The 25,862-nt window shown below is 41.8% G+C and overlaps 1 protein-coding gene across 18 annotated transcripts in view; it reads left to right on the top strand.

Moving 5' to 3' along the window:
* The window catches only part of si:ch211-285f17.1 (sickle tail protein homolog), a 170,390-nt gene extending 160,487 nt beyond the window's left edge, over nucleotides 1-9,903 (top strand). For 13 of the 18 annotated variants that reach the window (XM_064332795.1, XM_064332798.1, XM_064332791.1 and 10 more), the window contains 7 exons: nucleotides 413-699; nucleotides 922-1,074; nucleotides 2,036-2,155; nucleotides 4,659-4,739; nucleotides 4,866-4,976; nucleotides 7,153-7,284; nucleotides 8,192-9,903. In XM_064332795.1, coding sequence (XP_064188865.1) covers nucleotides 413-699; nucleotides 922-1,074; nucleotides 2,036-2,155; nucleotides 4,659-4,739; nucleotides 4,866-4,976; nucleotides 7,153-7,284; nucleotides 8,192-8,719 — 1,412 coding nt within the window. In that variant the 3' untranslated portion in view covers nucleotides 8,720-9,903. The remainder of the gene's footprint in view (nucleotides 1-412; nucleotides 700-921; nucleotides 1,075-2,035; nucleotides 2,156-4,658; nucleotides 4,740-4,865; nucleotides 4,977-7,152; nucleotides 7,285-8,191) is intronic. The other 5 variants (XM_064332799.1, XM_064332789.1, XM_064332788.1 and 2 more) reach the window with 5 other exon arrangements.
* Nucleotides 9,904-25,862: the final 15,959 nt, after the last annotated feature.

The following is a 25,862-nucleotide window of genomic DNA, read 5'->3' as shown; positions in this document are numbered from 1 at the left end:
GCCGGGGACCAGCATGTAACCCAAAACTCACACCCCCGCTCTCTCTCTCATTCTCCCTTTGTTGCTGCCGCTTGGTTGCCAGGCTACGGGCATATTGAGTTAAGCCAGCGATGACTCCCACACCTTAAATGTGACCCCTTAAGAGTCTTTCTGTTAGGGAGCGGAACTGGGATGGATTGATTTCACCCCGCCTTCGTGCCACATATTACTGTAGGAAGACGATAGCCGCGGTGTGAAGCAGATGTAACCCTGTATGAGATGAAAGTAAACGGCTGACATGACATGACACCTCTGGCAGAGGTTTCAGATTCATTATGTGATTCGCTGGAGTCTTATTGAGTGTGTGCTAACAATTGATACAGCGCAGTCTTCAGTCTGTAACTGCCGTCTGTTTTGCGTGTGCCTTTAACAGAAGAGGCTCCGGTGCCGGAGGCGAGCCCTGAGAAGCCGGTGCAGCCCAGCCCTGAGCCCCGGGCCCTGTCCAGCCCTCCCCCCGTGGCTGAGAAGCCAGCCAAGATCCTTCCGGAAAAGCCCGCCAAGCCCAGCCTGGACAAAGTGGCCAAGCTGAACGCGGAGAAGGCCTGCAAGTCCCCTCCCCCGCCCCCTCCCCGGCGGAACTACCCCCCGGGCTCCGGGCTGACCACCGGGAGGTCAGGGGAGGTGATATTCACCAGCAGGAAGGAGTCTGTCTCTGCTCAGGTATGCAGCCTCTGTCTGCTCTGTCAGTTGCGCATTAGGCGGGATTACCGGCCGGTCGAACAGCATTCCCTGGCGGCCGAATCACATCCTGTGCCGCGCTCGGTGTGAGCGAGCGAGCGAGCGAGCGAGGTGCCTCTTTGACGCGCAGGGCTGTTATTAACCCGGCTCGGCTGCTGTCGGCCTGCATGCGATCCGGGGTCAGCTGTCCTTTTCTTCCTCCAGGAGGGGGAGGAAGAGGCCGCGCCTCCGCAGCCACCCAAACCCAGCAAGGTCCCCCCGGAGATCAAGCCAAAACCGCAGACTCCGCCTCCCATCGTGGCCTCTGCCATCTGCGACGAGGAGGATGAAGGAGACAAGATCATGGCAGAGCTGCAGGTGATGAACAGTGTGCTCCTGAACTGTCTCACACACACACACTTGCACACACACAAACACGCACACACACCCACACCCACACACACACACATACACACACTCACAGACCTGAGCCTTACCCCTTTAGACACCAGTAAACTGAGGATTATTTATTATATTTATTATACTTGTTAAAAGAGACATCTATTTTCACCGAAATTAAGAAAATGTATTTCATATTATTTTATGTTTGTCATTGAAAATTGAAAATTCATTTTAAATTCTCTGTTGAAATACTTGAAATAAGTATTTGACCTAGGTCTCACGCATATAGTGTACACACGCGCACACACACAAACACACACACCTGTACCCTATACTTCTTAAACAAATTGCTCATGTTCTCTTTGGGTAACATGTCTGATATGGAATAAGCCCCCACTGCATTGTTGAGTCATGGTGTCTGGGAGTGGGTTCTGTCATTTCCTTCTTTGGTGGTTGGAGTCTTTTTAATCAGCAGCACGTTTGCATACACTGTGTGTTTACTCTGAGATCTCATTTAGATAACATCTTATTCAAACTCAGACACACTGGCACGCATGTGTTGTAAAATCACAAGCAGGCCCTAAGTGATCTGACCTTTCTGAATGCAGCGATAATGAGAAACATATTTGCCAATTGTACCGAGACGTGTAATTTGGTGAATTTTTTTAAAGAGATAAGGCAATAAATGACTTGCCCTGGGTTCCGTTGTCAATTTGTAATACCATAAGGTTGCTAAGTGCCATTTGGTAGATTTCCATTTTACATGGGGAAGAATATACATGACAAGCAGACTCCAACTGTTACATTCACTGTATACAGTGTGTAAAGCCCCATAGTCTAACGAGCATACCTGTGTCACTTCCGAGCAGACCCTGGCCATATTTGCACATAACAGTGAGAGTGGTACACTAATCCCCAGTCTATTCTGATTCCTCAGGTTTTCCAGAAGTGCACTGTTAAGGATTTAGGGCCAAAATGTTTTATTGAACATACAAGAGTTGAGCCCCAAGTCAGAGAATTGAGGCCCGGGTCCTTAATGTTACCCAAAGACAAAAAGGTAAAGAATGTGCCCCCATTTAGCCGGCCACCTAGATGCCTGCTACTGCCGACCGTCTGACTTACTAAGTGAGCCCACCGCTGACTGTGCCTTTAACTGCCACTCACACACCTGCTGCGTGCCCTAGTCAAGATGTCTTTAACTGCTTGGTGGATTTTTCCTGGCCCTCTTGATTTTTTTTCTTCTTTTTTCTTCTGTTTTTTCCCCCTCTGTTTGAAATTCTATAGCAATTAAGTCTGCAGAAAAAAAAATGTCTCCAATATCGGTGGACCCATTTTGTGGATAGATCTTTGGACATAGTGATGATGTGACATGTATGGAAATGAAATTTGAGGCTTGATTTGAGAACATGACTGTCTGATGTGTGTTTTTGCAGTAAATAAACTCATTAGAACTTTCAAACCGAGACAGTAGCAAATGTTTTTTCATGTGTCATAAAATGTTTTCTTAATTTTAATATTACATGTGTTTGCACCTGAATTGCTACCCTTTATCATTTTTAAGGTGGAACATATGAGTGTTATGTTTTGTTACAGATATTATTTGCCAATTCAGGAGTACATCTAATTGGCTTTATGAGAGCTTAGTCAAATATGTCTGCCTTTAGTCCAATGAAGGGATGATAAAAGTCAGAATTCAGTGCTTCTGGTTTGCAGTTTTGGTTTTAAGGAAGTGTGATTTTTGTATTTTCCCTTGAAGATTTCAATCTAAGATAACCCAACAATATTATTTTGGCAACAGGACAGAAATATGAAACTTCCCTAACATTTTCAGGGAAGAGATAGTTTTCCTTCCAATGGCCAAAGTGCATTTGGTTTCTCCCAAATTTGAAAGTGTGATATTATAGGTTGATATACAGAATAATGTGATTCAACTTGAAGGATAAACAAGTGCATTACTTTGGGTTACTGAACGCATGTTAGCAGCTGCTAGTTGTGATGAGGAGGGTGGCTTTTTTTGCAGACTTGGTTCCTGATTCTCAGACCTCTGGGCATGTACTGTTCTTCTGCTAACCAGTTTCCCAGGAATGATGTTCTCTCTTTCCCAATCTCATCACAACCTAACACGACATTCGATGATTTAAGAATAGGACAATCCCATTTTTTTCTGGATATTGTTTTGAAACCATGCTCTTATTTCTAACTTTGCAACGTATTTCCTCTAAATTATTTTCCTCTGTAACTGTGTTGTTTATGTTGTGTTGTCTTTGAGTTCAATGAGAATAATGTGATTCTACTTTCAAAGGAAGTGTTGCGCATATACACAAATGGAGTTATTTCCCTTTTCTTTAGTGCTGAAGCCTGGCCCAGTATTGCAAAATTACATCCCTCTTACTGAACTTATTACTACTAATATTTTATCATTTCAGCCTAAAGCAGTGGAGACCTTATAATTCAAAATGTGCAGTATATGATTTTGCTCGTGATAAGCTTCCTGGATTTGCCCGTTTATCCTTTCTCAGAGACGAATTTGGAATGTAACTTGATTTCACTGCTTCAGTGGCATTATAGTATTTCATTTTTATTATCTCTCACATATAAAACAGCTATATCACCTCTCAATATACATTAACTTAGAGTTTATTAAGCAGTGATCATTTGTGTTTCCATGTGCAAGTTTTTTTTCTGGATTTGCAGGGGTAAAAATAAGAAGGATTTTAGTCACGAAAGTGAAGCGAAAGAATTTTACTTTGAGTGTGCCTCAATCTCTCTGTTTGAATGAGAATGAAGAGATAGTTCCTGGAAGCATAGAAGCATATTACTTTGGGTTCAGATAAATGCCTTCTCCTTTACTAACAAGACGCATACAGTAAACGTTATGGGTTTGTAGTGTGAGTATCTGTAACCTATTGAGACACACGGACAGTGATTTGTACCTGCATGTTGGGTGTTTGTGATCCCGTACAGTGAATGTATGTGCTCATAAGGCATTTCTGCGCATTTGTGATTTGAGTAAACGTGTATACAGAAGCTCCATGTAAAAACATGATAACCAAAGAAAAAGGCACAATAAAGCAAAACTCCAAGCTTGTCATTAGTGGGAATCCTTTGAATCCCTTATTCCAGCATTTCCCAACCTTTTTCCTTCCGCGGCACACTTTCCAAATTTACGGAATCTCATGGCACACCAGTCTCAACAGAAAAAAAACGGGGGTTTTAATGAAGCGATACTCATTTTAATGACATTTATTTTGGCTTTTGTGAATGGGATTTGTTAATTTAAGTTTTTTTAAATTCATTTGAACATTAACATTTTTTTAAAGGAGTTTTCACACGGCACACCTGACCCCGCCTGACTGCACACCAGAGTGCCGCGGCACACCGGTTTGGATACGCTGCCTTATTCAGTTAAGCTGTAGAGGTGCCTTATAAGCTAGTTATTGCCCAATGCGGTGTTAAGGCTATGGATGCACTTCTCCTTGCGAGCGTCAAAATTGCAGTCCATTTGTGTCTTACACCGAGAGCAATTGTGCAATAATGTTATTCCTGGTAAACTGTCCTAGCAGAACTCGGATCTCCAGCGGGAAGAGAAAGAATCCCACACAGACGAAAACGGGAATGACACGATGCGACAGAGCCCAGGGGTACGTCACCCGCCCGCCACCGAAGGCCAGCCAATCGCGTCCTGGCTTTCGCGTTTATCCCCTTTTCCTTCTTTTGGGATGAATTTTAAATGTGTTTGTGATGTGTTTGTCACCCGCCCCCCGCAGGTCATATACTACGTCACAGCGCAGATCTCCAAAGAGCAGCAGCCTTCGCCGGGAGCGGAAGACCAGCCCGAGCGCAAAGAAGCCCCAGTTTCTCCCTCACAGGTTGCAAATGTGAATGCTTTTGAAATTTCCCAAAGGCAGCAGCAGTTAGTGGCAGACAAGGCGCCCGTTATCTCGGCGCTGGCGTTGGCGGCTGAGAGTCAGCCGAGCCCTCCCGCCGCGCGGCGCGTAGCGGCCGCCTGCCCTCCGAGCGAGGGCCCCGGGGCGGAGGCGCAGGTTCCGTCGGGCAGCCCTGTTCCCAGAGAAGAGGCCGCAGAACCTGCGTCTCCCGCCCTTACCCCTGGAAAGCAGGTAGTGGCCTCTCCGATCCAGGTAATCCAAGTGCCCCCCGTCGCTGAGCACCCGCCACCATTGGCCGAGCCCTCAGCCCCGCCCTCGCTCATCAGCCAAGAGGATTCCGGCTGTTTTGAGTCCCCTCCGGAGAGCCCGGACAGTGACTATGGCGACCAGCTGGTGCTGGGGTCCTCCAAAGCTCGAGTGAGGTATGTGGAGGAGTACACCAGCCTGAGCCCCGATCTCCCCGGCGACGAGGGCCCGCCCCCACCCGACAACATCGCGTTCATGATTACGAACACCAGGGTGCAGGCGCTGTCCTGCGGCGAGTACCAGGATATCGTGAACACCAGAGGGGAGACGGTCCAGACCGTCAGCGTGGACGACGACCGGGGCATGATGGCTCAGGACGACAACGGCTTCAACAAGAAGCCCGTCATCATCATATTCGACGAGCCCATGGACATCCGGTCGGCCTACAAGCGGCTCTCCACCATCTTTGAGTCCGAGGAGGAGCTGGAGAGGATGCTGTCGGAGGAGCGGATCGAGGAGGAGAACGAGGAGGCGGAGGAGGAGTTGGATCCCGAGAGGCACGGCCTCCAGGTAAAGTCCGCGGCGCTTGAGAGCGATAGGGTAGTCGCAGCCGCGCACAGCCGCCCCGCGGAGAAGCCCCGTAGCCACCGGCGCAGCAGGGCCTCCGGGGAGCCGTCCGCCGAGCCGGCCGAGGAGGCCCAGACCGAGCCGACGGCCGCAGACGACGGCAAGCAGGACGCCAAGAAGAAGTTCAAGTTCAAGTTCCCCAAGAAGCAGCTGGCGGCCCTGACGCAGGCCATCCGCACGGGGACGAAGACGGGCAAAAAGACCCTGCAGGTGGTGGTGTACGAGGAAGAGGAGGAGCCCGACGGCACGCTCAAGCAGCAGAAGGAGGCCAAGAGGTTCGAAATCGGCCGCACCAAGTCCCAGCCTTCACCCAACAACGTCGCCCCCCCCGTCCCCCCAAAACCAGGGTCGCCGCCGGCCGAGCCCTCGCCGGCGGATTCGCACTGCCGGACGGACGAGATCCGCAAGAGCACCTACAAGACCTTGGACAGCCTGGAGCAGACCATCAAGCAGCTGGAGAGCACCATTAGCGAAATGGGCCCCAGGGCCGCGGAGGAGGCCACTAACGAGGAGTCCAGAGCGTACTCTGTTCAGGTAGGGGGGCCCGCGGTCCGAGAGGCGGCGAACACGGACGTCCCCTCCCCCAAGGGAGCGCGGTCTCGCCCCTCTCTACCCAATAAGGCCCCTCTGCGTAAGAAGCCCAAACCGCAGCTCCTCCCCCGACCAGCCGTCATCCCCAACACCAACACCACAGCCACCACTGCCGCCACCACCAGCGAACAGGTGTCATTTTAGCTCTTCTCACTTTGCGCTGGTGGCTTGGTTTCTTTCGGCTCTTTATTTTGCGCCCCCCCCCCAAACCCCCCCCACTCCTCTAACAGCTGATTTTACAAATTATTAATGTATTTTTCAGGTGCTGGACAAAAGCTGGGAGACTTCTGCTAACATTCTGTGTGATCATGATTGATATAATTGTGAACTGGCACCGGGTGATTTGGTGGCAGTTTTTATTTTTTTTTGGTTCTCATTCTACTGCTGAGATTCTAACCTTGGATTCACTGACAGTGACAGACTTTTGAAAATCTGAGATCACCTTGTGTCTGATGATTGGGTATTTGATCCTTTCTCTGTTTTTGTTTGACTTTTTTTGTACTGCATGTAGGTATCTCCTATGGGTGCACTAGTGCATGGGGTTCTCTCTCTATCTCTGGTGTTTACAGTCAGAAATGTCTAAGCCAATTGAGTGGGTTCTCTTGTCTGTCACTGTCTTACCTGCTGCCTCCAATGTGGTTCTCTTTTTTTTTTTTGTTTTTGTTTTTTTTTTTTTTTTTTGTTCCCGTTTGAACCCTTGCAGAACACCAGTGTTGCTTCCTCTGCTAGTCGGATGCCGGTGCCCGTGTCTGCCAAATCGAGACAGCCACCAGGGGGCACCGAAAAGGCAGGAAAACAGCAAAAGCTGCAGGACCCTCAGAGGCAGTTCCGACAGGTAGTTTTACTATAGAGCTGCCTTTTGGAGGGACTCGCTTACTCATGGTAAAGAGAGAGAGAGAGAGAGAGCGAGAGAGAGAGTCGCACTCATGGCTGAAGTCAGTTAGGAGAGGCTGAGGCTATGATAAGCCAAAGCTGTGCGGGTCATCGGGTTGTGATGAGTCGGAGCTGAGCTGACCAGCTTGGATCTGTTGATGTCTGTCCTTACCTGCTTTTTCGACGGCATGCTTCCAGACTCTTGACTGTTACCTGTATCACCACCATACGCTTCTGCATGCCCACACTGTCCATGGCACTTGTCATCTCGATGAGGACAAAAACAACCAAAAAAAAAACCAAACAAACGAACACAAAAAGGAATGCTGCTTGTCTACAACTCGAGTTCTCTTTGCGCCCGGGGCCTGGACAGCTGGCAGGACTGTAACTCCCTGTCAGCTGTGTGGTGTCTGGACTGAGTGCACCCCCTTACTAAACCCGCACACCGCACCCGGTACCTTCCTCCTGCTAGGCATCCTCTGTTTTACCCACCTACAACCAAAGCACAACAGTCACGCTAACACACGGGGGCAGACGTTTGAGATGCTTTCCCACACCCCCCTCCCCCTCTCCTCTCTCTCTTCATCTTTCTGTCTTTCCATCTGTCTTTCCTCTTGCCTTGGCGAGTTGCATTTCAGATCTCACAAATAATTCCGCAGTTAAGACAGATTGTTCCGTTTGCTGTGCTTGTGTGTTCATCTTTTAGTCGTGTGTGCGTTCGTGTGGGTGTGTTTTAATTTTTTTTTTTTTTCTGTAATTAACTTCTCCTAGGCCCGATAGTGATATTCAATGTTGTCTGGCTTTTTATGTATTTATACGTTATTTCCCTTTTTTTGACAAACCATATCTCCTGGCATCTTTGTTTGCAGGCTAACGGAAGCGCTAAGAAAACTGGTGGGGAAAATAAATCCAATTCCCCTACTTTACCTGCTTCTAAGATCCCAGCCTTTTATCCTAGCTCTGGAAAAAACAGCCCTCTGTCTGCTCCTAACTCAGATGCTACTAACCCTGTTAATTCCTCTTCCTCTTCCTCTTCCTCCTCTAAGTCTTCCATCCCGAGCCCCAGCCATGCCAACCCCTCCCGCCCCGCCTCTGTGTCCTCCCACATCCCCTCCCTGTCTAACGGAACTCTCAAGCTCCCCAGCTCCACTCACACTGGTAAAGGTCCACATCTCTCCTTCTCACCGCAGACTCAAAATGGCCGAACGTCCTCCTCCTCCTCCTCCTCCTCCTCTTCCTGCTCTCCCTCCCCCCTCTCTCCCCTCTCCCCCACCTCCCTGGGCCAAGGTGCGAAGAGCATCCGAACCATACACACACCCAGCTTCACCAGCTACAAGCCACACAACGGGAGCAAATCCACAATCCCATCCGCCTCATCATCCAAGGACACAGCATGATGGCTTTTGTTTGGTGGGTCGCATTTGGTCGCTGTCGCAAAGCAAAGAGCATTGCAGGTGTGCACTGTCCTCCAGCAGCTTTTTTTAAAGATTATTTTTGCTTTTTTACTTTTGATTTTGGTTTTTCCTTCATTAATATTTGATTTTAATACAGCGGCATTCACATGGCAATGCTTTGTGTCTCATTTAAATCTTTTAAATAGCATTTGCTCCATTACTAATGTTAATAACCTGATAACTTGAGACAAGCCTAAAAAGAGACTCGAGGCATAGAATACTGTGTACATATACAAAAAAGACAAAACACAAGTGATTTAGTTCTACTGAGCAGTAGTTAATGTAGAAGTTGTCAATAACTGACTATTTTTTTGGGTTGTAGTTTTACTCAATGGTATTGAAAGTATATTTTTATTAAAGCATTAGAAGGGATGGAAATATAGAACAGATGTATTCTGAGTGAAAACATGTAAAACTGCTTTTATTTTTCAAAAACAAAACTGGATGATTATAATCTATTTTGATCTAATATTAGGGATTTTATTTTGCCAGCGATTACATGGCCATATTAAACTTTCAAATTAATTAAATACTGTATGTCTTTTTAAATCGAACTACATGGCTTTATTTTGTTTCTCTTAGCTTCCCATTCCCAGTTTATTTTAACAAATAGTATCAGTGATAACTGGTTTTATGAGGTTTATCTGTTTTCTGTCTTTCGTAGTTATTGTGCCTATTTGCCAAAGTTGTTTGTATTTCATTCTCAAGGTTATACTTATTGATTGAAAAACACTGTGTGGGAATTTTATGTGTACAGTTTGGAGTGACACGCACTCCGTTACCCTACTCTCTTCAATAGCTTTACTGAGCTCTGTGTTCTTTAAGTTAATGGTTCTTGATGTTTAAATGTATACTAAAGGATAGTAACTGACATACTACCACATGTATATAAATGCTTATCTCCTGAGAAACTTAGTATAGTTTTGTTAACATACCAAAGTTTATTTCTATGCATGCCTTTCAGATATTTTAAAAGATATATTTGACGCTAATGTAAAAGAATAATTGTTTGCACAGATAGATTTTGTAAATATTTTGTTTCCTCATTTTGTAAAGCTTTAAACCATATTGCAGAAAAGCGCTCTGGTAAAGAAATAATTGTGTTGGTATTAAAAATAATAAAGGGCCACATGCTTGTAATTGTTTTTATTAATATTTAATTTATTTAACATCAGCACAGTTTATTGCACTTTGCAACACACAGATTAGCAACACCACCGTAGCAGAGTTGAGCAACAGTTGAGACCAACCAGCTGCTGTAATTTCATCCCCTAAAAAAATAATCGCAGGCATATTCAGTCAAAATGTCCAGGTGCTGTTAATGAAAAGGGCTATTCAATAAATTAACACCTCAAATTTGGTCCCACATTTCAAAAAACGGGTTTTTAAATTGTATGGCCCTTTTAGATAGTCAGTAGATTTTGTTGAATCCAACATGTTGGGCTTTCTGTTCATTTGATAAAGTTTGCAATCAGGGCATTGCAATTCTGAAAATTGACCACATGATGGCAGACAACTACAATATATGCAGTTTGGATTTTTTCTCACCCCTATCTGAGCACTCATTTGCAGTGTGATATAAATGGTTTTGCATTCATTTAGACCTTTCAGAAGCTATCTTAGCTATGTATTTTCACATGTTCATTATAACAACTGTATTTGGCAATTTTCATAATTGTGCTTTTCTAGTAATGGCTGGTTTATTTTTTAATCCTTGTAATATGCAAATGCACTGAATAGAAATCACTGTATTATTAAAGCCATATTGCCAAGAATTACACATTCAAATATGCAATTTGAAGGAGGCATATGTGTTTACAAAAAAAGTGAAATTTTAATTAATAGAATACTAGACTGCAAACATCACCATTCCTCTCCGATTTCATAAGAAAAACATTATTTCCCCATACTGGATGACAGGAAATGTTGACATATTGTTGTAAATGCCCAGGGTGATATAAGTGCAGACTCAACAGAGAAACATGACAGTAACCTTGGTGTCTGATTACAGTCCACTCTCAATTGGGAAATGTAGTTCCTATAAAAGTTGATAAGTAGTTGATAGATGATGTACTGTAGCTGCATGCCTGTAACTACTCAAATATCAGCTACCAACAGCACACTTGAGGTCACAATGAATTAATATTCAAGGATGAAAGCATTCTTTATAGGCATTAGATTTTTAATACTGGTGCATTGTTATTTATATTTTAAATACACTGAACATGGAAGAGTTTTACAATAATAATATCTTAATTATTATGATCCACCCAAAACAAAACCAGTTTGAGTAATTGTGCATTTCATGGTTTTAATCACAAGAGGGCAGTGTGCACTATATTACCTGTGAGGTTCATATACTGAAATGCACCCTATTACTAAGTGCTGCTCTGTGAATGATGCCAAACACTCAGAACCTCTCCAGTTATATTCTTCTGATCCAACACGCAATGAGGTATTTATAGAACCACTATTAATGTCATTTTTTTCCAGTCCAGGACGATTTCACAAAGCCAGAAAACCATGGCTTTGTGAAATTAGCACATGACCCAAAGACACTCGATGTGAGTACGGTTCACCGCCGTGGCGTGAGCGGCGACGCCGTGGTAATGGCGGCGAGATGAAGCACAGGAGAGGGAAGGGGGCTCAGTGCCCACGTCCGGCGGCCCGGGGAGGTCAAAGTCTGCCGTCGGAAAAGAGACTCGGCGAACATCTGCGGAGGTGTCTGTCTGCGCTCAACCGCACGGCGAGGCTGATGACGCAGAAATCATCGGGGTCTCCAACCCCGGGTGTGACTCAGTGCTGGACGCTCTCCGGACCGCAGGCAAAAGACAAGCCTTCGACAAGGCCTGACTCCTGTTCTTCTCTTCATATGCCTCTGTTCCTCCGTTCATACATATCTATTTTTTAAAACAGAACGCCAGTGCTGTAGAATTAAGAAATGGAGTAAATTTAACAAAATCTGAAGTCTATCATTAGGGACTAATCCTTATTCTATTAGTCCCTGTTTCTGATCAATGACCCGTTTTTATGAACCACTCAACCAATGGCATACTCCAAATGTAATTTAACCTGTTTCTGAGTTTCATATATTGCTGATTTGTACATAACTAAGGCTGAATTTTAACATCTTACTTAAGTGGAAGTATTCTAGTGATCAATGGTGGTATCCCGGTCTGAGGCACAATATTTGAGCTAATGCTGCACCGAGGCACATCGTTTTATTCTACAAAGGTGAGGTTTTCTTTAAAAAGATCAAAAAGGGCATATTTACATTTTAGAGGCATTACACTCTGCCTGGAATACATAGCATTTCCAGCTAATTATTATTCTCAGGTTTGCCAGAAGCTCATCATTCATTATTAGCACCATTCCAATCAAAGACCCCTGGGGTTTGAGTATTCACAAGGCTGAAATTATACTCTTATCTGCCGGGATCATTTTCCTGTGTGATAATCTGAATTTTATAATTAAGATCTGTCATTATAGAGAGCTTTGTTAGGAGTTAGATATAGCCCTCTTGTTATAGGATTTAAAACAGTCCCCATCTCCTATTTTCAGGAGGGTTAAAACAATAGGAACATAAAATCCATTCATGGAGAATTGTGTTTGTTTTTATTAAATAAATACTGTTCAAAAAACTATGAGAGTTTGAGTCTTTGCTGATATGAGCTTTGAAAACTTCACGTATCACCCTATGTGACTTGTAAAAAAAAAAAAAGCATTATCCCTGAAATCAAGGTGTAACAAGAAACTACTTCAACGAAAACGATGTAATCATTTACCAGCGTCATTTTAAACAGCAAAAGTGAAATGTCACCGAGTCTTATATCATGGTCTCAAAATGGGGCAGAACGGGGGTGCAGCGATTCACACCGTTGCCTCAGAGGGGGGCTCTGGGGTTGACGCCTTGCTGCCCAGATCCCCTCCGCGTGGAACTTGCATGTTCTCCCTTTGTTCAGGTGGCTTCCGTATCCTCCCACAGTCCACAGACATGTAGCCCACGCACAACAGATAAAAATTAGCCTGAAAATTGGCTAACTCTGGCGCATTTGCAGAAATGTCATTGTTGTGCATCGTCCCTGACAAATAAGCCAAATAAATAATAGTGAATAAAATACTTGTGAAACAAAGCAGATGCCCTTTGTTAAAAGGTAATGTAATGTAAAATGTAATGTAATGTAAAAAAGCAGAGAAAGATGTACCTAGAAGCATTATTACAATTGGCTCTGTTTTGAGCAAGTCAACCAACTATTGAAAGGAATTGGTGAGCTACTGCAGGTGGTTGTATTTACATTTTTACCTTACTTTTTACACACTTAGTGGCTTTTATTTGTAGATACAGTGATTATTTGGCTACAAAAGTAAAGATGGGGGTATGACTGACTTTTTATTTCCATCTTTAGAGCTTGTACATGATTCAGAGCTTCCTGTAGAACAGGCCACAGAGGGTGAAGGTTAATGATCTAACCTCACACCCTCTTACCCTCAGTACAAGAGCTCCTCATGGCTGTGTTCTCTCCCCCTGGCTCTTCTCACTGTACACCACCCACTTTACATCCAAGGACGATTCTGTGAAAACAATCAAATATGCAGACGACGCAACCATTGTAGGCCTCATCTCCAACAATGATGAAACCCAGTACTGCATTGAGGTGGCCCAAGCTGTCACTTGGTGCGCAAAAAATGACCTGCTTAATGCAGCCAAAACCCAGGAACTCATTATTGACTTCCGATGCATGCCGAATCCCAAAATACCCATACACATAAATGGAGACCACATCACCACCACTGACTCTTTTAAATTCCTCGGAACACACATTAGCAATATCCTGAAGTGGAAAACTGAGCACATCATTGCAAAAGCTCAACAACGACTTTACTTCCTTAAACAGCTGAAAAAACACCGGATCAAGCATCAACTTCTCGTTCTGTTCTGCTCAGCCATCATCGAGTCCATCATCACATCCTCTGTTACAGTATGGCACGGCAGCACGGACAGTCAAACACGGAAAAAACTACAGCGGACTGTCAACAAGGCGTCCAAAATCATAGGCCACCCACTCCCTTCAGTCCAATCTCTACATACTCACTGAACTGTAAAGCGAGCAAAGAAGATCATCTCCGACCCCTCACATCCTGCTCACCACCTCTTCCAGCTCCTTCCCTCAGGGAGGCGCTACAGGTCAGTGTCCACTAGGGACTAAACGCTTCACTAACAGCTTTTTTCCCTTAGCTATCAGGACTCTGAACTCCTCCCTCTAGCCCCCTCATCACATACTACTGACATGCATTACCATGCACCTATTGTATATGGTTGTGTGTACTGTTTTTGTGATGATATGTTGACTGTACCCCTGTATTGTGTTGTGATAATATGTGGATTGTCTACTGTTGTCCATTTATGTATTGTGCTGCAGAGTATAACATAACATACTGTACCGAAAACAAATTCCACCGGCCTTGGTTGTGTGGCTAATAAACAATCTATCTATCTATCTATCTATCTATCTATCTATCTATCTATCATCTTGGGGAGAATGCAGACTCTGGACAGTAACTGGTTTTGACAGGTTTTGAACTGATGAAAGGGTCTCCCAATTAAGCTTGTTTCACTAGGACCACCAGCAGAGCAATCAGATTTCTTAACCTATAAATCTAATGATCTAATTAACCTTAACCGAATAATCTTACACCGCAGCAAAATTTAACTGACTGAATGGAAATTAGTTCAGGCGCTTAGGTACAGAATACAATGTGGTGAGCTGCATTTCTTATCTTGACACAAAACACATGAAATTATCTGTTCCATTTTTCAAATAAAAATTTTAAATTATTAAATTACAGTCATTTCGTTATAATTTAAACATATATTTCAGTTACATCCATCATAAACTCTACCCATCTGGACTTATTGTTTTTCTGTAGTTCTTCTCTTATGTAGACTCTAGGAGCTGTTAATTTAGTTGTTAAAGCTGTCCTGATGTGAGGATGGAGCCTAGGGAGAAACTACATCTTGGCAGGAGACAAGACAATTTTTCTGTATAATTATTTTGACTTTTTTTTTTTAATTGAGAATGCAAATTCTAATGTCAGGTCTATTTCACAGAGGAGCAAACCCAAAGAGAAATAAAAACAATTACACACCCTTCAGACAAATGTGATATTTCCTTTTGTTCCATCAGTCTTAACACATTTTCTATGGTCTGAGGGATACGGTCGACCATGTGAAGAAGGTCATGTAAAATAGATCACTCTCTCTTTTTAGAAATACATACATACATACATTCATATACATACGTAAAAAAAAAAAAAACCATGACGACCTCTTATTCAATCTTCATGCTACAGGAATGCTCGCTGGGCTCATTCTACTGTGAGAAGCCTTGGGTTGGCCTTAGATGACTAGCTGTCCTTATAAACAGCACCAGAGGGTTTGTAATGAATGCACAGATATGCAGATCACTCTTAAATGAACTAAAGCAGTTAGGACACCCACTCCCTTTAACATTTTTATTCAACCAAAACTCAGAGTTGGCAGGTTCCTGAGGTAAACTGAACTGATGTATATACACATATGTGTGGGTTAAAGAGAACTCATGAATCATAATCCAGGGCTGTGTTGACACCAGACAGCATTGCCATCTATCAAGAAACATTTCGCAACTGGACATGGTGTAAAATCGTAATAGGGTAGAGTAAAATGCAGTTAATGAGATCTGGAATGGCTGTAATTAAGACGTACACATGGACATATCAGCCTTGTTTTGGCATCTCTACACAGGCAGCCTGACAGCTACGGAACTGACTTCAGAATCGCGCGGTCGGCTCTCATGGCGTGTCCGTGACACTGCCCCAATATTCTTTAAAAAGCGTCAGCAGTATCTGTCTCCTTTGCATATTTGCTGCCCCCCCCCCCCCCAACACCACCATCCAAACACACACACAAGCGCATACCTATCTGAATGTGTATCAGGGCTAAAAACCCACCTCTATTGATTTGCTTTTCTATGGGCCAAAGCCTTGTACGTCTCTACTTTATTTGCTTCAAGTGTTTATGACGGGTACTTTTCTTGTTTTGTTTCCAGTAAACATACTCGTGTGTGTGTGTGTGCAGAGAGAGAGAAACAGGGCTGAGCGTATAGGATGGGAGAGTACATTGTGCACATCTTAGACCAACAGTGTTAAATATAAACCTGATGTGCAGGAACATGACAAAAAGAAAAACAATTCATTTCCTGCATCGTACCAACGTAATTTTATTTTTAAACACACTGTTTTACCAAGGCACAATGTAAAAAAAAGCAGTTCTGTCCTTAATTGTGAATGATAGTTTCCGTGGTGTATTCAGGTGTGAGCAGAAGTGGTGCTTCACAGAGATTACCTTTGTTGTTTATTTATTTATTTATTTATTTATTCATTCATTCATTTGTCATTAAAGTATTACAAGGTCTTCAGTATTTTGCCATAACTGGTTGAAAATGGAAACTGAAATTCAGGAATTGGAACAACACCAATGGAGCCTGTGCGAGCTCTTTTTTGGCTGGACCGCAACAGCGGAGCCAGCCCTACAAACTCAAATGTCTGTGACTGACTGACTGACTGATGAAGTTGCACCATTGGTCGGCCGAGTTATGAAGTTACACCATTGGTCGGCCAGATAACGTGTGTTAGGTCCAGCCATACACTAGGTTTTAACCTGGTCTTGTTCCATCTAGTGGTGAAACAAGGTACTGGCATCTGAGTGAAGGAGTAAACTCAGTAGTTTATTTTAGTAGTACAACTCAAATCCTGGTGAGCCACAATGTCTGCAAGTGTTATGGTTTCCTTTCAATAAACTGCCCATTTAGGCACAAGGTGTGGACGCTCTAGCCAACCAATGACTTATATGAATCACTGGTGCTGAAATGCACCAAAAACCAGCAGACACTGCAGACCTCCAGGTCTGAAGTCTGACACCCTTGGCTTTGTCACAGCCAGAACACTTAACAGAAAGAGACCGTGTGTGAAGTCAAGGGAACTTCAGTGTTGAGAGGCAGAAAAAAACACTCATGACTCGTGACATGGAAAGGACACAAACTAAGAACACGCCATAATAACAACATAAAACAGAACTGACACACTCTAATAAAGATGCCATATTACTCCAAAGTAATTAACTAAACTGGTTTTGAGAGGCTCTACATATTATTCAATTTGGTGTGGTTCACTCGTTCTGTAACATTTAGGGGTAAGTCAGTCCATTGCAAATTACTGATCTGTAATGTAAATTACACCCCCTTGAGAAAAATGGTTGCTATTCTTGCTAATTGGACTGGAAAAACATCAGAAACACTTTGTAAGATTCATCTTCACAAATGAAGCCATTTTATACGATGGTGAAATACCTTGGGTAAATTGCTTTTGGCTTCATTGTACATTGATCATTGTGTTATGGCAGTTTCAAGTCTTAATAAAACAATCATTCTGCCAAATCAATTCATTTGAACAAATTACCAAGGAAAATTACTTTACAATTGAATGAAATTCTGCTTTTAAACACACAATATGTTGTCAAAATACCTGCCAGTAGGCCTTGACGAACATCTGATCAAATGGCAATTTTTGTGAGAACATATAAATGGGAATGTTTTGGTGCTATCAGATCAATTGCTTGTAGCATACATGTTTAAGATTCTCTTTCAACCTAAAGTGTTAGTAAGGCCTAGAATAGTCCATTTGAGGGCTAGCCGAAGCAAACATACAGAAACTGAACACAATATTTCATTTTAGTGTAAAGATAAAGTATTAATTATATATTTCACGTATCACATATTTCACTTTAACACTTATATCTTGTGACAATAGAAAATGTTTTTTTAATGAATTAATTTGTGATGGTTTCTGTTCAAAAATGTCCACAACATACAGTGGGAATAGAGAACACTTATTGAAATAAATGAAAAATTTTACGTCATGTTTGAATGCTTTCTTAATAGACAAAGCTGTAGCACAAAAAAAAAAATAACATGGGTCCTTGAATTGTTCAATTGTTTTTAATGTTTAGATTTTTAGTACTGTACCAGATTCTATAGAGCTGCAGATTAGGTTAATCTTCCTGTGATGGACTTTGTGCAAGCGCATTCCATGAAAAGATCTAATATAGCTTTATTTTGCAGGAAATAATAAACATACAATTTAATGGAAGAAAGCACTATTTTCATGTGCTTACTTATTAATTAGCTTGTTAAAAGAATTATCACACATGCAAATTCCAGAATTAATTAATCCCAAAGCATATCCACACTAATTAGCCTATAATTTTAAATCATTTTGTATTTAAAACAAAAGATACAGTCCAGATGTTGAGATGATAAAGAGTAATTAAGAACACAATAATTCATTTTAGCATCTAAGATTAATTAGAACTGTGACTTTTCCCCAATACTTTACTGGAGTAGTGCATCAACAGGCCTAATCTTTGAGGACATTCACAAACCAACAAGGAACTTTCTGCAATTTAATCAAAGATGTGTGTCCTAATTTGCATTTATAATTACCAAAGGCGACAATTAGCATGTATGTAAATCAAACCAATCAATTTTAATTGCCATTTATTCCAGTTAACTTTATATACAGATGCAGTGCAAGATGTGAGCCTTATTTATTTATTTAATAAATATATTAGCCGTCATGCTGTACATGAACATTAAAACTGACCAACTTTATTGTAAAAGAATATTCAAAAATAATAATAAATTGTTTGGAATATAATGTTTCCCTTTTTATTGTATTATAACTGAAAAAATAGATCGTTGATTATTATAGAATAATAGAGAGATATTGTAAAGCTCATGTCATACTCGTTATGAGAGTGAAATTCACACACTGTTTGTTTTGATTATTTCTGCTTTGTACGGAACAGATGTAGACTGATCATTAAGTCTAATTTAGAACAATGACTTTCACTTCATCCCAGGAATTATACTGAGATACTGCATGAATGTTTAGAGCGCACTGCACTCTGTCACTATGGTTACGGTTATAGAGCCAGTCAATCAGTTGGCCGTGGACATTTTACCTTTTCATCTTTAGAAGATGATTCTGAACGTTCACAAAATGTGTAAATGTTTCTATGTGAGACAGATTACAGTTTACAGCTAATAGATTTATGCTGGCCATCCAGGAAAGAGAAATAAGCTTATTGTATTTGCCCCCAAAAAACACTAATCATAACTGCAGGCCTATCTCACTGCTGTAACATATGCCTGCATACAGGTCTTTCAGCAGCTGAGGACAGGTGCTGCTAGCAGATCACGGGGAACTAAATAACCATAGGAATCTGGTCACTTGCAGAAATGGAATATACTAAAAACATATGGAATTAAATATATTATGAAAGTGTTGAAACACATTTAGGTAATATCAAATGACTGCCATTGTCTAAATTTATAATGAAAAAAGCACTGCTGGGACATATATATATATATATATATATATATATGCAATATGTTGCAGTTTATTCCATTTCCACAAGGGCTGATACCCTTTTGACTGAAACCCTATCTGCCCAAGTGGGGCCCAGTTATTTCCCTTGCAGCATCCCCAGCCACAGCTGGCACTGCCTTGGTTTGGATTACACAGAGAAAGTAGGACAGACACTGCATTAATTGTAAGCCTCTCATCAAGCCGCCCCACTTGGGAGACCCATCAGTGCTCATTTTTGAGAAACGGAATTAGAAAAAAACACAATGGAGGGTCGCTAATACAGTGCAAGTCACCGCGCTGGGTGCACTGACGGTGAGTCAGTGGATTTAATAAGGGTGTTTGGCCGGTGTTCTACTCTGTGACATTTTAGTTTAAGGGGTAAAGCAATTGCCCCTCTGGTGCTTCTGAGTGGCATCCAATGCAACACGCCATCTTGCCTTGTTAGCGTCTGAGTGAAGCCTGATGGTGCATACCCTTAAGATCTGACAGGCCATCCTTTCAGCACCATAGCTTTGACCCCTCTAGAATAACCACAGAGCAAACGACACAGAAATTATAGGTACTGTCAACCTAAGGCCAGAGTGCAGAAGAGCAAATTGGCTCACAGGCACGGACGCTGTGGAGAGTCGGAGTCACGATGGATGAAGACGTCCAATCGGCACGCGGCGCTGAAATCGAGGCCCACCCAGGGCGGCAGCCACTGCAGCCCCTTCGGCAGATCTGTATTCAGTCCGCAAGCGCGTCCCTCGCGCTGATTACTGTCGTGACACATAATAGCTCAGTTACGGTTGGAGTCGGCGCAGGGGAAAGGATGTATAGATCTGAACTCATCAGCCCGGGTCCTCTCGGTCGCCCTCCTTGCCTGATGACACATCACGCTGTGATTGTCAATAGCCTCTTATCGCCACGCAGATTAGACAGACGGGTTCTTCACACGGCCCCAGATAAAACGGCAGGAATTGGTATCTGAAATAAATAATAATGTTATAATTGTGGTGTCGGCACAGATTCTGTGTGGATTCCTCTCTGTTTGGGTCATGTGTTGGAAGTGACAGGTGTCTGGCCACAAGTGTGTGTGTGGGGGGGGATTAAAAATAGCTAAAGAAGGCTAATAACACAAAATAAATGTATTATTTCTTTAGAGGAGCAGTGATCGTGTGCAGAATAACTGAACTGGTGTCTTTACAACTACAGTATCATTATAACATGGCAACAATATTAAAAGTCTTGTTCTATGCCACTGACCAAACCCATAAGAGAAAACAAACCTGGCTCTTTTTTAAATAAAAATGAATGAAATGTTATGTGCAAATAATAGTCAAATGTTTCCATTCCTGTGTGAGTTTTCACAGCGTGATTTATTAACCTTGATAAATAAATAAAAAAATTTAAATGCCAAGACAGAGCTGAAGATTCTGTCAACATGCAGTTGAGCAGACATATGCCAGAAACCAATCTGGTTTATTTAAATGTATCCATTTTATTTGTTGAAGCAATGATACAATCCATGGTTAACAGATGTGAAAAGAAGTGCTTAGGCTCAGTAGAGGAGTAGTGTACATCTGAGAAGGGTATCTCAGAAGGGGTTGGCCAGTGATCTTTATCTTCTGCAGGTCTCCTAGAGAGAAGCAGGATTACTAGGATCTCAGTGCTGCTCTGTTCCGGTGAGCGCTATTGCATCTGAATATCAAAGTCCTCTCTCTCTCTTGCTTATCCCTCTTGTCTTTTCCGCTCTCTCTGTAGTCTGCCGCTCTCTCTCTCCCTCTCTCTCTCAGCCCACACTCTCCAGCCAATGTCCTGTGTGACCAGTGCCAGTGCGTACACATACACAGCCTACTTAAGCATACACAAACCCTACCTGGGTATTTCAAAGTATATATTTACTTGAATCTATAGGACAAACCAATTCCAATCTATTGGACAAACCCATATATCATGTTCACTCAAACGGAAAGAATGTAGTCATAGACATCGATAACCACAATAGCACCTCCCATAAGAAAAATTTCCTACTAACCTTAAAAACAAGAAATGATCCATGTAAATGTTTCAAAATATTGTATGTCGCCAGCTTGCAACGGAAACAGGCATTACAATAGAACTGTCATGTGATTAAACTGAATTGGTTTTTTTTTCTCCCGAATTAAAATTCCCCATTGTATTCCTAAGATCTTTATCACAGCTACAACTCTGCCCATCAGTTTGGTAGAGCACAAGCTGTTCTTGACTGAACATGCCGACAGCATCAGCCATCACTGCCTTTCACTCTGCAGTGCACCAGCTGTGCAGCCGCAGTGTGGGAGGACTGCACTTCTAACGCAGTTGGGCAGCCAGACTGCAGGCCCCTGATCTATCAGGGGACATTGCTCTTGAACAATTAGACAAATTATGCATCGCCCCGCAGGTTTTCCGTGCACCGCCAGCAAGATTCAATAACAAACCCCCAGGGCACATCTCTGCAGCGATTTCAAGTCAAAGGACTTACTTCCTTTGCAAATCCTGCTTAACCTAACCTGACATTATCCTGCTTAACCTAAGTGATGCTACGCTTCATACAAGCTTTCCACATTGAATGGATACATTTAGATAAAATAAAATGGTGTTTCAAAACACGGATTTTAGGTGATGCAACCAGACTTGCTTGCAGTATTCCACACACAGTTGGCGACTATGATTTGCCCTGGAACAAGCATAGGCTGTTGGGAATTTGTTGCTGCGATGGGATAGTCTCTTTTCTTACTGCAACAGATATCAGTAAAATATCAAACACTATAATAAATGTCATTTTTAAATAGCTTTCATAGAACAATAGACCAGCGTATGCACAGCTGTGGACGTTATAATATCATTCTGACATGTTGTTGTGTCTGCAAATCTAATTAAATCTTTTCTCCAACTTTTGAAATCTGCATCACGATCCCTCTGCTGAGGTTGCATCAGGCAAGGGTATCATTGGAGAATTAATCTCCCAATAAATCATAATACAAAATACATAATAAGCATTCATATTATTCCCCCGGACGTACAGAGAGAACATCATCAGTGATGGCTGATGAAAATGACATGCTGGGAAATATGCCATGAGTTCAGGCACTGTGCCAATCAGGCACTGAATGAATATTCATCAGTCATGAATATGCAGAAAATGATATGTTTTACCATGTAGCCTATTCTGTCAGGGCAAAAAAACCCTATGAGATTATTCAGTACACTGAGACCAGTGTTTAAAAGCTGTTTTTACCTTGCCGTTGCACATTATCTAAATGTATACCAGCTCAGTCATCAAAACTTACAAGGTTTGAAAAGAAGTTCTTCAACTGTGTAGCAGCAATTCATCTGTTGATTTAAATAGCAAAATATAAAGCTGGGAACAACTAAAGTGTAAATAAGGACAAAGGAGAAGAGTCGCTTGTAATTAGCACAAATTAATTTAATATTTTATGCCACTCAAATTAGTTAATTTTTAAAAATTGGAGTTGTGACTGTGTCTGCCGGGGTCTGCCTTGTGGCGTGGATTTTGGGGGTGCCAATTTGCTTTATGATACATTTTAGGAACATATTCTGTCCATGTTCTGCAGTTTCAATGGAGGATATTTTAGAGGTACTCTCGCTAGAGGCACTTCTGTCCGATGGCTCTCAGTCCGGTATGCATTATTTAAATGAATGAGAAAGCTTGCTCAATTTTTGAAATTGCAGATATTTTTCTACTAAATTTTGAAGTGTAGTCCATTAAAATCAATAGAAAATGTGCAGGCCATTTTATTATAAAATAATTTCAGTTTTACAGATTGAACACATCAAGGAAAGATCACAGTAAAAGTGTATTTCCAGGATTACATTTTGATTCTTGTAGCACACAGGCCTTTTCAGTTAGACTTGGACTGCCAAAAACATTCAAATCAGGCCACACAAAAAAAAAAATGAAGTATTGAAGTTTATTTTTTATTTATTAGGTTTTTTGTGCTGTAGCTGGCTTTTCAGAACTTCCAAAAGTTCTGTTGTAATTATGCAAGTCTGATAATCAGGCCTTTTGATCTGCCAATGGAGATAAATGGGGAAAAATACAATGTAGGCAGACACTTAATGCTACTGATTCAGGTGATCCTGTAGTGCTCCATTTATAATTGTCGCTTGTCTTTTTGCTAGCAGTAGCACATTTTATGAACGTTCCTTTGGTGTTCAAGCTGCCATGAGGTATTAACCTGCAAAAATACTGGCATCTCAAAGTAAAAATCACAAATGAGTCCCAATATATAGAAATACTTTCCCAGAATGAAAAATGTATGAAGAACTGACACCTTTAACAAAAAGTCATGTCTTTCTTCCACACAATATTTATTAAACAAGGCAAGCTAAATATACATTGTTTAACAAATAATTTTTAATATATGGCTGGCTGCAATCTAGAAAAGGCTCTGCACCATGTTAAGAATGTTCATTGTTGTGAACTGTGAAATTAGAAATGAATGAGTGTACATTCTCAAGCATGCATATAAACCCATTAGCACTGAAGCCAGAGAGAACTAAATTGCATCCTGATACAGATGAGAAACCGATATTACGATTTTAAGCTTGTAACAACTGGGGATAAACTGTGTGATTTTGGATATCACACAATGATAATTGAAAGTTAAATTGGCTTGCCATGATGGGTGCTATGTAGTTTACATAGTTGTCAACAGCAGTTTGGTAGAAAACAACAACAGTGACCAGGTAGGATGGTAGGAACAAAAACTCCTGATCTAATCTCCTACCAAAAGTCTGAGTTTTCTAGGAGGAAACCTACATTTTTACCAGTGCAAAACAGCAATTAACCACCAATTTCACATTATTTGGCTCAGAATGGGGTCTACTGGTGGGTCACGATGACACTGGCAGCATCCATTATCCAGTTATAATTACAGTCACAAGTAACAGAGGGATGTCAGGCCTGCCTTCTGGAGACATTTGTTTTAAAAGCATTGATTACATCACATTACACGCATTTAGCAAATGCTCTTACACAGTGAGTGACCTACGCAACTTTTTACATGGCATTTAAATTGCATCCATTTATGCAGCTGGATAATACTGATGTAACGCAGGTTAAGTACCTTGCTAAAGGGCACAACAACAGCGTCCAAACCAGTAATGGCACCCGTGGCCTTTAGGTTACAAGGCAGCCTTCTTACCCATTATACTACAGTGGCGCTATTCATATTAAAACTTGGGAAATGATTCCATAGCATAATCAAATACAAGAAATCATCACATGAACATACCAAGATGCCTCCACAGGCCCATCACACCTAAGAAAAACTGATCCTCCTCACCAACTTCCTTAAACTAGCTTTCAAACTTCTGGTATTGTATAGGTATTCTCATTCGAGTGCCAGTGTTATGTCAGGGAGATGCCCGTTAGCTTCAGTCTCCTTCCTGTTGTTACAAATGCCACATCCTGGACATGGTCCCAGAGCTGGCTACTGGTGGAGCAGTACTCCTATGCCAGACTGGTACTGGGATTGGTGGGTCCTGTATCATGTGGTTACGCAGTAAAATGTCCAGTGTTAATTCAATTCTTAGCAGATAGCATTTGGTCCCACATTCTAGAGAGAGACCAAATGTTATGTTATGATTTCAATGAACACTGTTAAGAGTTGAATTAACACTGGACATTATACTGAGAAATTAGCCAGTTGAACACACTGACTACAGTTCCCCTTTCTTCATGTGGGGATTCTAACATTTCCATAGTCTCACTGTCATTTATTTTTAGCTGTTTTGGTCTTGTGACACTGGCTATTTATAGTGAAGTTAGGTTGCTATGATTCCAGAATTTTCTTTGTTGATAATGAAAGTCAATTGTCACACAATTCTTGAAAATCATTAGATAAAATAAACTGTTAATATACAATGGTCTGACAATTCCCTGCACTTTTAGGTCTCAGATTAGATTAGATCTTTAGATTCAAAAATACACACGTTATGTAAATACTCTGCAATCACCAACGTTAACTTGCCCTTCTGTGTTCAATAATTAGCAATCCTTTAATTTAGGCTAATATCAGAGGCTAATACCTTGGCTTAAAAAAAGAACCTTTACAATTGTAGAAGCACTTCGTCAAAATCACAGCAGGACGATTAAGAATGCAATCTATTTTTATGTTTGTACCTCTCTTTTTACACCCACACCCATCCAAAGAAAGATGTTAAAAATATCACCAGAGATGGATATCTATATTTGTCTCTGTCAGATAGTCCTGTTCCTGCAGTCAACAGCAAGTCTGCTTGCTTTAAAAGTAAATTTCAGTGCTACACACTAAAATATTTTGCAATATATCAACTCTGATAAATTTATTTTGAGTAAATGTTGCCCTGAAATGGTACATTTGATCCCTGTTGGGCTCACATACATTCAGTCAAGAGCTGACATTTACTGTGCAAAATGACCAGATGGCATCAGAGAGAGCACAGAATCAAACAAAGAAAATATTTGATCTTCGAAATGTTCAGGAAAAATGTATGCATATGCTTATTTATGCATTACAGTGACAGAGCAATCCCCATTATAGTTTCTCCTATAATATCTAATACTGAACAAAAACCATGAGCCTAACAAATATTTTATCATTTTATTTTT

This window comes from Anguilla rostrata, chromosome 4, assembly GCF_018555375.3.
Source record: "Anguilla rostrata isolate EN2019 chromosome 4, ASM1855537v3, whole genome shotgun sequence".
Classification (NCBI taxonomy): Eukaryota; Metazoa; Chordata; class Actinopteri; order Anguilliformes; family Anguillidae; genus Anguilla; species Anguilla rostrata.
This window is presented reverse-complemented; position numbering and strand designations above follow the sequence as displayed.